This window comes from Engystomops pustulosus, chromosome 1 (assembly GCF_040894005.1).
Source record: "Engystomops pustulosus chromosome 1, aEngPut4.maternal, whole genome shotgun sequence".
Classification (NCBI taxonomy): domain Eukaryota; kingdom Metazoa; phylum Chordata; class Amphibia; order Anura; family Leptodactylidae; genus Engystomops; species Engystomops pustulosus.
The window spans coordinates 266,775,502-266,791,926 of record NC_092411.1 but is presented as its reverse complement, the minus strand read 5'-3'; the positions used below and the strand labels follow the sequence as shown (position 1 = coordinate 266,791,926).

Sequence of the window (16,425 nt, the reverse complement as noted above, 5' to 3'; positions counted from 1 at the left end):
AATCCCAAATTTTGTAATCTGTCAGTGTATTCTAGTCCCCCCATTCCCCTAATAATCCTGGTTGCTCTCCTCTGCACCCGTTCCAGCTCTACTATATCCTTTTTATATACTGGTGCCCAAAACTGTACACAATATTCCATGTGTGGTCTGACCAGGGATTTGTATAAGGGCAGAACTATGTCTTTATCATGAGAATCTATTCCTCTCTTGATACATCCCATTATTTTATTTGCTTTAGCAGCAGCCGCCTGGCTCTGGTCACTAAAATTAAGTTTACCATCCACCAATACCCCCAAGTCCTTTTCAGCTTCAGTTTTACTAAGTAATTGACCGTTTAGAACATAATTATACTTTTTGTTTCCATGGCCCAAGTGCATAACTTTACATTTATCTACATTAAACCTCATCAACCATTTCTCTGCCCATCCCTCAAGCTTCCACAAATCCCTCTGTAATGCTAAACTATCGACCTCAGTATTTATTACTTTACACAGCTTAGTATCATCTGCAAATATTGAAACTTGACTGTGTAAACCCACTACAAGGTCGTTAATAAAAATATTAAAAAGAAGTGGCCCCAATACTGACCCCTGTGGCACTCCACTGGTAACATCAACCCAATCTGAGAATGTGCCATTAATGATGACCCTCTGTTTTCTATCACTAAGCCAATTACTTACCCAGATACACAGATTTTCTCCTATTCCCATGGTGATGCAAGGCATTTGTTTTTAATGCAAGGTTTTTTAAAAATTTCTTTTAAAGTATCGAGATATAATTATATAAATTTGCTATCACTACAATTGTACTGATTCAAAGAATAAAGGAACGGTGTCCACTTGACCGCACGTTGAAAGCCCATCTGAATATGGCGCAACTGTTTTTTTTTTTTTTTTTGCCAATTCCGCCACATTTGGATTATTTTTTCAGGCTTCACTAGCGGGGCCACTATTAAATACTATTTGTCTCGCAGATAACAAGCCCTCATATAGCTTTGTAAACCAAAAACTCAAAAAGATATTCCATGCGGAATGGACAGGAACAAAAAAACACAAAAAAAACAAACAAAACTAAAATGTCCCCATTGGTCTCTAATTCACACACCAAACATGATTTATGATGATATACATATATATGAGTTTCACTATGGACATTATTCTAATAACAGCAGAGCAGTGACCATGGGGACAGTATAGTAGCCATGAGCACAGCTGTACAATCCCCCTCACACTGCTGTGCGGACTCTCTAGAAGGCGGAACGTTTATCTCCGGTCTCCGCGCTCCGGCCGGAATCCTTTCCTGGCTGCACACATGATGACGCGGCGCTGTCAAGATGGCAGCTGACATCACACTATTATTCCGGGCCAGTGTGAAAACAGTCAAGACCCGCAATAAAGCGCTCGGAGTGTCCCTGCCGGAGACGGACCTGCTGAAAAAGAGCCGCCCCAGGGGAGAGTTTAGCGGGAAGGCGCGGGATGTGGTGAGTCAGTCTAATAAGCTGTCACTCTCCAGATGTTAGGAAACTACATCTCCCAGGATGCTTTGCTTGGGCTGCTTGATGGTTATCATTCAGTTGTCTTGTCATCTATTTATCTCTTCGGTAAGAGGACTGCTGGGAGTTGTAGTTCTTTTTTCTGTTTCGCTCCTTTTAGCTGGCAGCCTGGTACTTGGTGATGGCAGTGGGTGCAGGTGGGTAGTGCCAGCTGCTACCTGCACCGGGATGATATTTGGAAGTCTTCTCATACTTCAAATGGAATTGGATGTATCATATTTAATAATTTAGTCCAAATAATAATTTATATGTATATGTCATTATAAAGTTACATGAAGCAATGTCTATACTAGAGGTTGTGGATTTATTCTTGAGTAATATGGCGGCTGTTGTTCCCTCTGGGGGTCATGTGCATGTTTATTGATTGTAGATCCCTGAGGTGTTGGGATAAGGGCAGGTTGCTGAGTAATGATTCAGACGGTTAACCCCTCAGATTCCATGACTGCGGCATCTGAGGGGTTAGTCTTCAGGTGACCATGAAGTGCCCCACCTCTCCTCTTGCTGCCCAAACCCACACAGCTTCACAGACAGTCAAAACACAGATCACATGTATGTTTAAAGGTGTTGACCACTAAAAAGTCCAGTACAGGGCACCTATATTGTACTTACCCTGGTAAAGTTTCTCTGTTGCCACAGAACACATGACACCAGGACTCTGGACTTCTAGTAATGTCCTTTTGGTGGATAGAAAGGGCCTTTGTTTCCCCCATTCTTTTCACTGACATGTTGTTCACATGTCCCGCATAATGCACCAGAAGCCAGCAGGACACAGGAAGTACTGTGCAGGGAGTCCTGCTGCTGGCCAGTCATATGACCTGCGATTTCTATAGACTACGCAGAAACGTTACCTGGGTAAGTACAATATGGGTGACCCTATTGGGTTCTTTTATTTACATTTGGTAATTTTTCTTATTGGTGCACATCCCATTTTAAGGTTTTTTATTTAAACTATTAAAGTAGATTATAAACTTCATGACTGCTCTATTGATGTGTAGCTTTAATCGCAAGGTGAAAAGACAAAGCCAGGAAACAATGTTGGAACATTTATTCCACGACTCATTTCATGATACAGGCAGTCCCCGGGTTACATACAAGATAGGGTCTGTAGGTTTGTTCTTAAGTTGAGTTTGTATGTAAGTCGGAACTGAATATTTTATCATTGTAACTCCAGACAGAACTTTTTTGGTCTCTGTGACAATTGGATTTTAAAAATGTTGGATTGTCATAAGAACCGGGAGTAACAATAATTCTTCATTACAGACACCTGTGATAACTGTAATAGCTGATTATTGTAGCCTAGGGCTAAAGTACAGTAAATTACCAACATCCAGAGGTCTGTTTGTAACTAGGGGTCGTATGTAAGTCGAGTGTTCTTAAGTAGGGGACCACCTGTACTGTAATTTCAGTTGTGCTGAATGAGAATTGGCTTGCCCTACCATTTGCTTTTATCCATTATGAAGCAAACAAACCTTGAGAGTGCTGTAGCTACACTGATGCAGAAACATATCTTGTTTAATCCCTGAACTGAGTGGTTTTACTGAAAAAACATTTTATAAAATTATGATCATGAGACTCTGTCGCTGCTGTGGTGCTTCTCCTCATACCCTAATTATGCACTGTTCCAGCCTTGTGGTAATCTTCTTATATTTGTTATCCATGGACTCCTCCCTTCTAAAATCAACTTTTATAATAAGGGCTACTGGGGGTGTTACCAGAGCCCCTCCATGCTGTTGTTTGGCAGGCTCTTACACTGTTTGTTACATGTCTCATCCATCCCTCTGCTCAGCACTTCCACCTCCCTCTGACTGATGTCCTCTCACAGCAACACAGGAAGTTTCAGCACACAGTGGGAGGAGGAAGTGCTCCCTCACAGTGTAACAGTCTGTGAAGCTACAGCATAAAGGGCTCTGGTAACTCCACCCTTAAGCCCTTCTGACTTATTGGCATAATTTCAAACACTGTGGATAACAAATATAAGAAGATTACCACAGTCACGGTGTCTGGATCTATGAGTAATGTCCCTGGTTTATTGTGATGGATTCTGATGGTAGAATTTCTTTAATATTTAGATCTCACAAAACGGTGGTGTGAGGACACAATCCTGGAGTGAAAATACTTTTTTCCCAGTCCTTCTGCTATTAAGAACACACACAAATTAATTTGTAAAGCACTACGGAATTTGATGGCGCTATATAACCATTGTATGGTCAATGGGTTGTTCCTATAATTTTATAGAACATATATATTTTTTTTTGTCTGGCTTCAGTGCCAGAGCCAGGGGCGTATCTAGGAGAGCTAGGGCCCATAGCAGACTTCTGAATGGGGCCCCCCTACACGCTCATACATAGACATATTTGTATACTCACACATTTATATACTTACACAGATCAATCCCAGTAGCTGTACCACATGGGGGAAGTAGACGACAGGAATTAGAGATGAGATTCCTAGTCCTGTTGTTCTGCAATCCCCTCCCTCTCCCCTGATATTTCTTATCTGAGCTGCCGATTCTTGCTGTGCACTGTGGATGATCTGGATGATGTGGATGTTCTATGCATATTATGCTGTACAATGTGCAGGATAATATGTACATAGCGGTGCACGTCCTCCATTCCTTAGTGTATCAGGTCGGATGTCAGGGCCCCCTGACACTGCGGGCCCCATAGCAGCTGCTATGGCTGCTAACACTGTAGTTACGCCATTATCCAGAGCAATATAGTGATGGCAGAATTGGAGTGGTCTAGTGACTGTAATGGGGTACTACAGCTCGAATTGAATGTGGAACAATCTGAGTAGAAATCTTCCCTATCTTATATTGTCCATTGTAAAGGATAATGTTATTCGGCGCTAACAATGTGTCACCACTTCGCCCACCAGAGTATCACCCATGGTAAATGAGCAGTAAATGTGTGTTCTTTGATAACTTCTTATTGGGTTTCTCTCCTTACTATGGTATCAGATCCGGCCAGTGAGACTCGTGTGTTGTCGTGTGACCAATCCTATTACCCGGTGTATGAGCAGATCCATGTGTACGGCTTCATGTTTCTCATTAAATGTCTACTAAAGACTTGATTAAATATGTGATTGTGTTCGTCTTTGATCTACCCAGAGCTGATACGTTTTTCTCCTCCTTGAGATATCCTGCCTGCCCCTCGCTCATTATATTTATCATATGATCATCCTGATTGTAATATAGATCACCCTAATTTCATGAGTCACGAATGGAAAGAAACCAAACCATCACTATTACTTATTCCAGGAATAAGCATAATTCATAGGAAAAGAGATGAATAAATACGGCTGTAAATGACTATGGCAGCGGCAATTCCTCTCCGTTTTCCTCTAATGCTAATGATGTATCCAGGTGCACTAATATCACACAGCTCTGATTACTCTCTAACATAACGAGCCGTGCATCTGTGTGACATCATATGACCAGGGATGTAACGAGCCATGTACCTGTGTGACATCATATGACCAGGGATGTAACGAGCCATGTACCTGTGTGACATCATATGACCAGGGATGTAACGAGCTATGCACCTGTGTGACATCACATGACCAGGGATAGAACGAGCTGTGCACCTGAGTGACATCATATGACCAGGGATGTAACGAGCTATGCACCTGTCTGACATCATATGACTAGGGATATAACTGGCACGCACCTGTGTGACATCACATGACCAGGGATAGAACGAGCCGTGCACCTGTGTGACAGCATATGACCATGGACCGTTGTTAATCCAAAGGCAATAAACAATGAAAATTCTAATTGAATTACAGCAAGCAGAGATCTATAAAACAGAGAGGAATTGATACAGAAAGTATATTTGATATTGTTTGTGTACAATTTTCTATGATTTGGTGAATATGAACATGTGACCAACCAATCTCCCTCTACCCCAGCACCACAGATCAGATCATTTCCGCTAGTTAACTGCACCCAATCACAGACTACTGCACTCAGCGACAGGACTATGCCTTAGTGCCGAAATGATAAGAGATTAAGCATTGCATTATCAGGAGATGCATAAGGTAAGTAGTTCTATTATTTTAAGCCGTTTACACTCAATCGGAAAATCGGAATTGGAAAACTCTTTACTAATTTCCTCAAGTTAAAGATGGAGAAAGTTGAAGCCATCACGTCAGCAGATTCCCCCCCCCCAAAAATTGTGAAAATTCTTGGTGTCTTCAATTTTTTTAAATTTTTTTCTCCTGAGAAGAAAACCTGACATGAGAAGTGTAACCTCCCCATCCTACGGGCCGTCACATTCCTGCCTTAATGTATGTTCTGATTTGTGCCGTGTAAGCAGAGCATTTCCACTTGGGATGCCCACAGACAGGATCCAGTTCTGGATCCTCGTACCCCCGGGGAGTGTGGAACAGTCAGAACTAATTGTGTTACATTACTGGGAGAGAAAATGCTTTTTGTCCTGTGTTAGTAAAGCATAAATGTAGATGGAATTGCCAGATGTTTAGTTCTGCCATTTGATGTAACGTACGACTCGGGACGGAGCGGCGGAGAGGAATGTTCTGTGACGTCCTATGCAAATTCAATCATTGGGTGCGGTTTCCTAATCTAATGTCTTAAGCAGCCCCTTCTTCTTTCAGGATTATTAGTGAATCTTATACTAATGTTATTGGGACGGTGTTGTCCTTAAAGGACTTGTGGTGAAAATAAGAGGCATCTGATGTAATACCAGTCACAGACTTCATTGTCTTCATTGTCTGCGGAGTCTGATTCAATGGCACCAAGATTTCCGGAAGAAAAACCCACTTGTATAACTTACAAAGGACCTGTCCAGGGTGTTTCAGACACTAAACGACCCACAGGACCAATGGTTTAATATCCCAAATCATGTCCTCGCATGGCCCCCCTAAATGGGCACTACACAAGAAAAAGGAACAAGGTAAGTATAAACATTTTTTTTATTTTAATAGTGATCACATAGGGACTTGCTAAAGGGTGATTGAGGCACTAAAGCTGCTGATCCATAAGGACCTGTGGGCGGTTTAGTGATCCAAATTGGGACAGGAACAGGAAATTTCCCATCAAAATCCATCATGATTAACCAAGGTCACCAACGTCTAGATCCAGACCCTCTGACCGTGGTAATTATCTTATATTTGTTATCCATTGCCTCCTTCTTTCTAAAAGAAACTTTTAAAATTAATCAATAAAGTTAACGGACCAGAAGTGCTACGAGGGGGGGGGGGGCGTTATTTGAGGCATTCATTGAGGTTGCTTCGTGGGCTGTTAAACTGTGCATGAGCAGTTCCCCAGCCTTCACTGTGTGAGATTACATCAAGCAGAGGTAGTCGGAAATGGTGAGGGAGAGGGGGTTGAGGGAGAGACAGTGTAACAGCCTATGAAGCTGCTGTAGTGAGGGGCTCTGGTAACACTAGAGCCTCTCATGAGAGCTCATATAACTCCCCCCCCCCCCCCCCCATAGTTTTTCAGGCTCATTAGCATAATTTTGATTTTAGAAGGAAGGAGGCCATGGATAACACCTATAAGAAGATACCACAGTCCCGGTGCCTGGATCTATGAGTAATGTCCCTGGTTTATCAGGATGGATTTTGATGGTAGATTTCCTTTAAAAAAACAAAAGCTACCGGGTACTTTCTGATACTTTTTGTAGCAGAAATGTGATCAAAGTGGTTGAATCAACTTAAAGTGATTACATACCGTGCAGTGGAAAAGCACTTTCATAGAAAACCCTGAAATTGAGTAAAAATAGGTTTATGGCATATAAAATAGTCAGTTTTTTAAAAGTTTTATTTGCACTTCATACAGCGATACCTCAGGACTATGTCTGAAATATCCGGAGCTGACATCCCTGTAATGGGCGGATCGGCAAGATAATCTGCTTTTACAAGGACACGTTGCAAAACGTGGCCTACTTCACCACCAGCACAATGGGGCGTTTCATGCCACACACAGATGGCTTCCTGTCTCCTCGTTCCCCAGAATAAAAATAAAAAAAAGATGTGATGTGAAATATTTTGACAAATTTTGACACACAATAAAAGATTGTTATGAAACCTAATGAGCTTGATGGTCTCTGGTGAGGCCGCGCCACCGCACAGATCTTCTTTCATCCATGGAGCGAGCACATCATATGACTCGGGGAATTAAATGGGTTTATTCATATAACGATGTTATCTCTGACATTGAAAATTATCTGGTTTTGCACAGATATCATTGACATTAACATGAATGTGTTTTTAGAGGCCGGAGTCTAAGCCCTCCATTCATGTGCCCCTCGTAAATGGCCATCATACGGCTTTGAACTACCGGGTCTTCAAGACAATGATCCGACTGTCACGCACAACAGATATTTCACAGCTTGTATTTATTTAGCAGCAAATTTGTATTAATAGTCCTGAAGCTGAAGGTTTTGGTCCTTCTTTTAGATTGTTTTAAAAATTTGGAAAGGCACATTTGAGGTGCATCCTAAGGTGTTGGGTAGGGTTACACTGAGAAGGTGTAAGATGTTCATTGTCCTCCCAACACAATCCACATGTCACAACTAGATTTGGTGGACGGACCTTGCCCGAGTAAAGGGAGTTATGATGTAGTGAGCTCTACCGCAGTGACCTAGTTATTTAGCTCAACGACCATCTTAAAGCTCACCACACTATAAGGCTACTCTCACATTGCCGGGAGAGCATGGCATACCACTGCCTGGCCGTGTGTACAGGGAAAGATAGAAGTGTGTGGCACTGTACCACTCCCCACACAGCCAGTGTGAAAGGGGCCTAAGGATACTTGTAAATGAATATTCTGAATGCGGGGGTTGGAACAGATCAGGCCTGGGAGTCTCTTAGAAACTTCTGGTGTCATAGCCTACAATCACCCACAAAATTAAAGTCGAAAAAACACACTAAAGGCTGATCCAACTTTGATGTAATGTCTGTAAAACAAGACAAAATGAGGCTCAGTATTGTGTGTGGCCTCCAAGTGCCTGTATGACCTTCCTACAACCCACACAAGGATGGCACATCGATGTGAGCTGTGGCCAGAAGGTTTACTGTGTCTGTCAGTGTATTTTTTTTTTAAAGGCTGTAGGTGCTACCAGCAGATGTGGAGGGCAACAACCCAGCAGCAGGACCGCTACCTCCGCCTTTGTGCAAGGAGGAACAGCACTGCCGGAGCCCTGCAAAATGTGCACCCACAAATGTGCATGTGTCTGCACAAACGGTTAGAAATCGTCTCGGTGAGGATGGAAAGAGGGCCCAACGTCCACATATGGGGGTTGTGCTCACAGACCAACACCATGCAGGACGTTTTGCATTTGCCAGAGATCACCAGGATTGGCAAGTTCACCACCGGCCCCTGTGCTCTTCACAGATGAAAGCAGGTTCACTCTGAGCACATTTAACAGAGTTTGGAGACGCCATGGAGAGCAATCTGCTGCCTGCAACATCCTTCAGCATGACCGGTTTGGCAGTGGGTCAGTTATGGTGGGGGTGACATTTCTCGCATGTGCTCGCCAAAGGTAGCCTGTCTGAGATGAGATCCTTGTGAGACCATATGCTGGTGTGGTTGGCCCTGGGGTCCTCCTAATGCAGGACAGTGCTAGACCTCATGTGACTGGAGAGTGTCAGCAGTTCTTGAAAGATAATGGCATTGAAGCTATGGCCGGGCCGCTCATTCCCTGATCTGAATCTGATTAAGCTCATCTGGGACCTCATATGTCGCTCCATTCACCAACGTCACTTTGCACCACAGACTGTCCAGGAGATGGTCGGATGCTTTAGTCCAGGTCTGGGAGGAGATCCCTGAGGAGACCATCAGGAGCATGCCAAGGCGTTGTAGGGAGATCACACAGGCACGTGGAGACCACACACAATACTGAGCCTCATTTTGTCTTGTTTTATGGAGATTGCATCAAAGTTGTATCCCTTTTTTCTTTTTTTCTTTTTGTGTTGCTAATAAAATGTAACATTTTTTTCTTTATCCCTTGGTGTGTGTCACCATTCTGTGTTCTACTCTCCAGAATGGAATAATCCTCGTTAGTTAGGTTTTACGTTGGTGCCGCCCATCCTCCTCTGTGATTGTTGCAAACTCTACGTATATCATGGATTCGTAACCACCAAACAATCTTTTTTTTTTTTCTCTCTAGATGTAACCAAGCCCCAAGCCTTGGTTAAAATGTCAGAACTAATAGAGAACACGGTGTATCCACAAGAGGCGTAAAACGAATCCGTGATATTCGAGAGTGGTCCCTTCCAGTAGTTGTGTAGCTCCTGTTCGTTTTGGACTTATGTTTTAGGATCTACAAGCCATTATTGGCCACGCACAACATAAATTAACCAAAACTCACCCAACGTCAAAGATGTCTAATGCTTTTGTGAAGGTAACCATCATGTAACATACCCAGTAACCAGGCTCCACTACCAGAGATATAGTTTGTAAATTGCTTGGGAACGGAGCTGGCAATTGCACACTTGGAATGTCCTGTACGTAATTAAGTTGCGGTCGGGATTTTGAGGAGGGAGGGGAATAAACTTTAGCTATTTTTTTTTTTTTTTTTTTCTAGAATAACATTTCTTTATACTTCACAGTTTCTTACGGAAAGCCGATCCTCTCACGAGGCATTGATTAAAGGTAGAACAACAAGTAAGAAAAACGATTAAATTAAAACTTCACTTAAAATGCTGACAGCGGAGACCTAATACGGAACAGATGTGGCCCCTGATCAGATAATCTACTTTTCCCGAGACAACTTGCAAAGTTTTTTAAGTGACAGCTACAAATTTCTGATTACCGCTAATTTGGGAATGTCAGTAAGTCGATCGTCTTGTAAATGTCATCCTGGTGGAATCCTACATCGGGTTGTAAGACATGGAAGCTCCCACCATCTTAGATAATGGATGTTCTACTTGGGTCATCATCTATCAATTCGGTATGAAGGGAAATAACAGGGAACAGTGGTATTGAAATATGTAGATGAGAAATTATTATTAATAATAATATTATTATTTTTTTTTATAAACATTTAATTTGCACACGTTTTAACGTTTTATACAGCTAGCTTTCGGCTCCATTGATTTTAAAGGAAATTACGGGCATTCGGCGTGTGCGAGCGGGCCACTCGGCTTCCTGAGCGGGGGTCAAAGAGCACTCCCTCGCCTTCCCTGCTCCTCTTGCTTTTTCCACTATGGGGGTCATTTACTAAGGGCCCGATTCGCGGTTTCCCGACATGTTACCCGAATATTTCCGATTTGCGCCGTTTTTTTTTTTTTTTTGCGGCGCCGGCATGCACGCAACGGAAATGAGGGGGGGGGGTGGACGTGACCGAACGAAAACCCGACGGATTTGGGGACCGGGTCTGTGTGCAAGGGAGACCTTCTGGCAGCTGCTGCAGCCACTAATTGGCCAAAGTGTGTCCCATGACCCATAGAGCTTCCTACCCTGAAGAATGCAAAACCCTCGAAATGCTTGTATTGGGATCCGGAACATGATAAGCTCACTTTTTGGACTGAGGATGTTAAGCCTGTGCTATGATAGGCTGATATACCTTATCACCTTATCTGTCTAAATTGAATCCAAGTCCTGAGCTTGCAGTCACCTTTTCCTTATGCTACACTGTGTACTGAGCTGTTTCATTATACTGCGGTGTCAGGATTGATCGTAAGTATTTTATCGAAGACTGTGTCATAAATGCTTTAAAGATAACCGATCACCAGATTTTGCATCATTACCCTTACCCACCAATGTTCCCAAAAATGTTGCAAGAAGAAGTGTAAAAAAAAAATGAGTAAAGAAGTTTATAAATGATCTCCCTATGGTGGACTGTTTAGGACTGGAACTGGTGTAACCCCTTTAGCAGCTTTCTGTTTGGGATCAGATGGTGGTATGATGATCTGGGAACCCATGACCGGTGACTACGGGTGACCAAGGGAGTGTAACAGCTCAGCAATACAAATGGGACGGTGATCCATCTCATGGCAGGACATCCAACTTCAGCATCAATCTCACGCACACAAAGCAAGGGTTTTCCACGTATGTGTTCCCTCAAAGCATCCCTGGCTTGTGTGGCTCCAGATAGATCACCAATTAAGTGATTATGGGTTTGGCTTGGTAACTTTAAACTATGCAGGATGTACAGGCCCAGCTTAACCATGGGTTACCATCAAGAACCAATATACTCTTGATGCAATCGAGGAACCAACAGGGACCTACAACCTCCTTGAAATAAATGTAATATTACGCTCTAGCGCTCCTCTCCTACACGCAGCTGTATGTTGGCCGTACAAGGAGCTTTACTCTCCCCTCGCCATAGACAAGATAGTGTCTGGCACCATAGGACATGTACAAAATTTTTCAGTGCCGATTCGCGTAATGGTGGAACAGTGGGCACTCAACACACCATGACCGGGTGTCCAGCTGCAAATTGTGCGGTCAGATATGGGTCCAATCACATCACTTAATGTGTTATACGTCACAGAGTTTCCAGTAACTTGGTGCATTATTTTTGGTCCACTATTTTTGGTCCAATTTTGGTCCATTTTGTTCAATAAATGTGTAAGATGGAGCAGTTATACGAGCAATCAATGACATATAATACTCTCCGTGTAATGTTTTACATGACACACGCTCCAGCTCAATCCCTACAGGCAGGAAAGGACAGAAAATATTGTCCTAAGGATTATTTAAACCTTCAGCTACTGGAATGAGATGAATAATGCGTTTACATGGTTACGCCAATTTCCAGGGACATAACCTGAGTCACGGGGAAAACATTTTAGCTGGACGTCACCAGTTAAAACAGATTTATTAAATTCCATCTCCGACAGTATTATACAATTACATGGGAAAATAACAGCAGCCCTCAATGTCCTGACAAGAACAAGAAATCCGATTACACGAAATCTAATAAAAATTATAAATTCCATTTTCTAAATATTATTACGTTTTAAATACTACAAAGAATTAACTTTCATTATAGCAAAATTAACCCATTTATTGAGGCTGTCTGCATAGTTTATAGAAATTTTATTCTACTAGTCGACTACTGGTCTTCATTCACTGTGCTATACTATAAATTCCAGCAGAATGTTCTAGGCTTTTCTAGATACTTGCTTTCAAGGATCCCCCATTGATCAAAAGAAAAGTACATGAGTCCTCCACTCCACTTTTTATGAAACTGATGGAGCCATAGGGCAGTGGGCATGGTTCACACAGGCGACTCAAGGACCCCAATTTTTGTTGATTAATGGGGTGCCAGTGATTGTGCTCCCATAGATCATATGCTAACCCCCTATCCTGAAGCTTTGACTATGTGTAGGCTGATGCCATAAAGTCTATGATAATTGGAGAAAGATGCATTTTTCTCCGATAAGATGTGTTACTAAATTTTCTCCTCTACTTTTGTAGTGTTGATTTACACAAAGTTTGTTTAAAGGGAAGTGATCATTTAGCGCTCATGCACAAGACCTTGTGCTATGTGTTGTTTCTGCAGATAGCTCAGCATCTGTGTATTTTAAATGGGCACATGCACACAACCCTTGTCCATGCTGTAAAACTCTGATAAAGTTGCGAGATGAGTGGACCCAACGTTGGTTCAGGGTTCAATTTCGGCCATACGACACGGACATGTTGCAATCCATAATACAGTCCAGCAAATCCCATTTCTAGAAACGAGCTGTGTCCCCCCTCGCCAATCATAGCCATGACTAGTTGCTAGGGGCGTCAATTTGCCAGATTGGTTGTTTGACCACCAATCCAACTATATGTCCAGGTAGTGTGGCTAAACCCAAAAACAAACATCTGGGCTGCTCCTCTCTAATTAGGTCCAATTCCTATCCTTATTTCTGGCTTTCACACCATAGACACATGGGCCACATACAACTGAGCACTGGATCGTGATTTTGCATGGTTATGTGCATATTGCTTTCTATTAATAGATGGTGGTCCTGGTTTAAGGTTCTCTTGGCTACAGTAAAGACCAGCTTCAATGAGCATCTCCCTATTTGGTTGGACCTGCCTTGTCCTGCATTGTACAGCCCATTGATTTGAATGAACACTGTGTAATGCTTCATTTGACCTGCGAAGGCGCTGCAGGGGAATTTAACAAATCTTTAGTAGAGATGAGCAGACCCGGTGCTTCTATTTGGGTTCGGTCTGCTCAACTTGGACATATTGCCGGATTGGAGACCAAACAGCCAATCCGGCAAATAGACGCCCCTAGCAACTAGCCATGTCTACTATTGGCCAGGGAGTCTGCTCATCTCTAATATTTAGGTATTTGGTTTTTATAAAGCAGAAACTACAATTTAAATAAAAAAATAGGTAAAACTTTGAATAAAAGCTCCACCAGTTACATAGCCCGAGGTCCTTCTACCTAGGTTGTCCATGTGTAATGTCAATAATGGTCTAATATTTGATGTATGTGTAGGGCTGAATGGTATCAGCTAATTAAAACCATGTGCACGCCCGCCCTCAACCCAAATCTTTATTGCCTCGTCCTGACCTGTCAATCACTTGGCAATAGCGATATCCAAGATGCTTCGCTGAAACCTACCAGTTATGTTTTGCTAAACGCAAGTGTCAAGATCAGAAGGACGCGGGCTGGGTGGTATTCTCAACACAGAGAGAAAACTAATCTCTGAAAGTCATGGATGTCTTTCTATTTGTTCTTCTCCTTTGGAGAGTCTTTTTTAATAACAGTCAATGTCATGGCTTGACCTTTGTAGGGTCTTTACATCTGTTTGGTCTGTATTCATTTCTGGGCACTGAAATCTTTTTTGCTGGAGGTTGAAGTAGTTGCCTTAATGTTTTTGAAGTGTATTTTGTTAGGCATTATGGGAGGTATTTGACTTTGTTTTTATTGTCCTTTTTAGAGAATTATCAAATACCCGACTCAACCAGCACTACTCAACCCCTAACCAAAGTAAAATTACAAAAGATGTCATTTTTTAGACCGTTCAGATTGTAATTGGCCTTGGACACCTATGTCAAAGGTTTAAATGGGTTGTCTCATGATAGTTTACCCTGTCCACTATGATCAATTACGTCATATAGAATTCGTCGGGCAGGTCCTTGTGTAGTGGAGCTGCACTTAGGCGTTTTCCATCCTTGTGTTACCTGCACTGCTATTCCGAAAGGTGGCTTCCCCTGGAGAGGGCCGACATCGAACCCTGGGTGATCCACCAGACAAGCATTTTTATGGGGATATCTATGATGTTAGTATAGTATCTATATCCGTGTAGACAAGATTTTAGATCAGGCATGGACAGAAGAAGGCACCAATGCTTCTACTAGGGGAGATTTACAAGGAGTGATGAATCAAACTAAGCATGCCGGTTCAGTTTAGTGATTCAAGGTTCAGTCCAGCAAATCCCGCAAGTGCATTGAGCATCGGCAAAAGGCTTTAGATGGATGTTCTTATATTGTATCTTGTGTCCTATTAATGTCATTGGGGAATTTATTGGGGCTTGTACTGGTTTCCCCCTCCCCCACATGAATCCTCCAGGCCAAGAGGATGAGGAGTTCACTGGGCCGTAGCACTGATGCCCTACGCGGATGCATTATCTATAGCCTGTACCAGTTACTGACCAGTTCCAGAACCACTTTCTGGTGGGAAGGCGATGGACATCAAGAGCTGGTGCCGATGTGCCAGCTTATGATAAATTACCCCCCCTACCACCCCTCATTGTAGCATAAGCCTCTAATATGGAGATCAATAGTTGCCTTTTGCATTAGGTAATTTACATAGCGCAGCAATGTTTTGAATAAACAGCCCCTGACCCGGTGTGTTGTCCCTGTGGACCCATTTCATTTTCTTTTTACCTTTTATATTCCCCATTTTTTTTTTTTTTTTTTTAATTCCATTTGCAGACCCTTGTGCTATGATGTATGTATTACAGTAGTGTCAACCGAGTTTCTAAGGCTCTTATTTGTGCCCGACACTAAAGGAGTTAATTTGTCAGTAATTTGAGCCCCTTTATTGCAATTAGATTATTTTTCTTGGCCCCGTGGAGCCTTTGAAATGCCAGGACTCCTCGTGTTATCTGGGAGCCGGGCCGTGTTGTTGCTACTGAAATAATGGCATCCAGCTTGTATTTTTACCCCTTTAATTCTCACAGGTCACGAGGCTCATTAAATTGATCTTTGCCGGGATTAAGGCGTTTACATGGTCAAGAAACGTATATATAAGAAATCCCTGGAATCCTAAGCAAAGCTGGTGGTTACTCAGCTGTGTGATTCTCACTTGTGTGCAAATCGGCCTCAATAAAAAGTCAATTTTTCGCTCTTTAGGAAAAAATAAATGGCCAATTAATGCGACTTCTAATCTTTACCTAACGAGCCTTAAAAAGCTTAAGAGGACTGCGTTTTATAGCGACGCCTCGCAGATTTACAGGCAGTCCCCGGGTTACATACAAGATAGGTTTGTTCTTAAGTTGAGTGTGTATGTAAGTCGGAACCATATACTTTATTATTGTAACCCAGTCCAAATTTTTTATTTTTTTTTGGTCAATTGGGAAATGTTGGATTGTCATAAGAACCATAATAAACAAATCTTAATTACAGACACCAGTGATAATTGTTACAGCTGATTATTGTAGCCTAGGACTAAAGTACAGGAAATTACCAACATCCAGTGGTCTGTTTGTAACTAGGGGTCGTATGTAAGTCAGGTGTTCTTAAGTAGGGGACCGCCCGTATTCACATAATCTCTATCTCTAATCTCTAGTCCCTAAAATTGAAACCTAAAATACAAAACTATCTAAAAATACTTGGGGCTAGTTGTCCTCTTTTTATTTTTGTTTTCTGTTGATCTATTTCGGTGTATACAAGTTGTACTGATTTTGGGGCAGACATGGATAGAAGACGGCAGCAGCGACGAACCTGGGGGAGA

The 16,425-nt window shown here is 42.4% G+C and overlaps 1 protein-coding gene across 1 annotated transcript in view; it reads left to right on the top strand.

Moving 5' to 3' along the window:
- Positions 1–1,274: 1,274 nt before the first annotated feature.
- STX18 (syntaxin 18) overlaps positions 1,275–16,425 on the top strand; it is a 92,059-nt gene continuing 76,908 nt past the window's right edge. Inside the window, exon 1 of the mRNA XM_072126094.1 lies at positions 1,275–1,480. Coding sequence (XP_071982195.1) covers positions 1,334–1,480 — 147 coding nt within the window. The 5' untranslated portion in view covers positions 1,275–1,333. The remainder of the gene's footprint in view (positions 1,481–16,425) is intronic.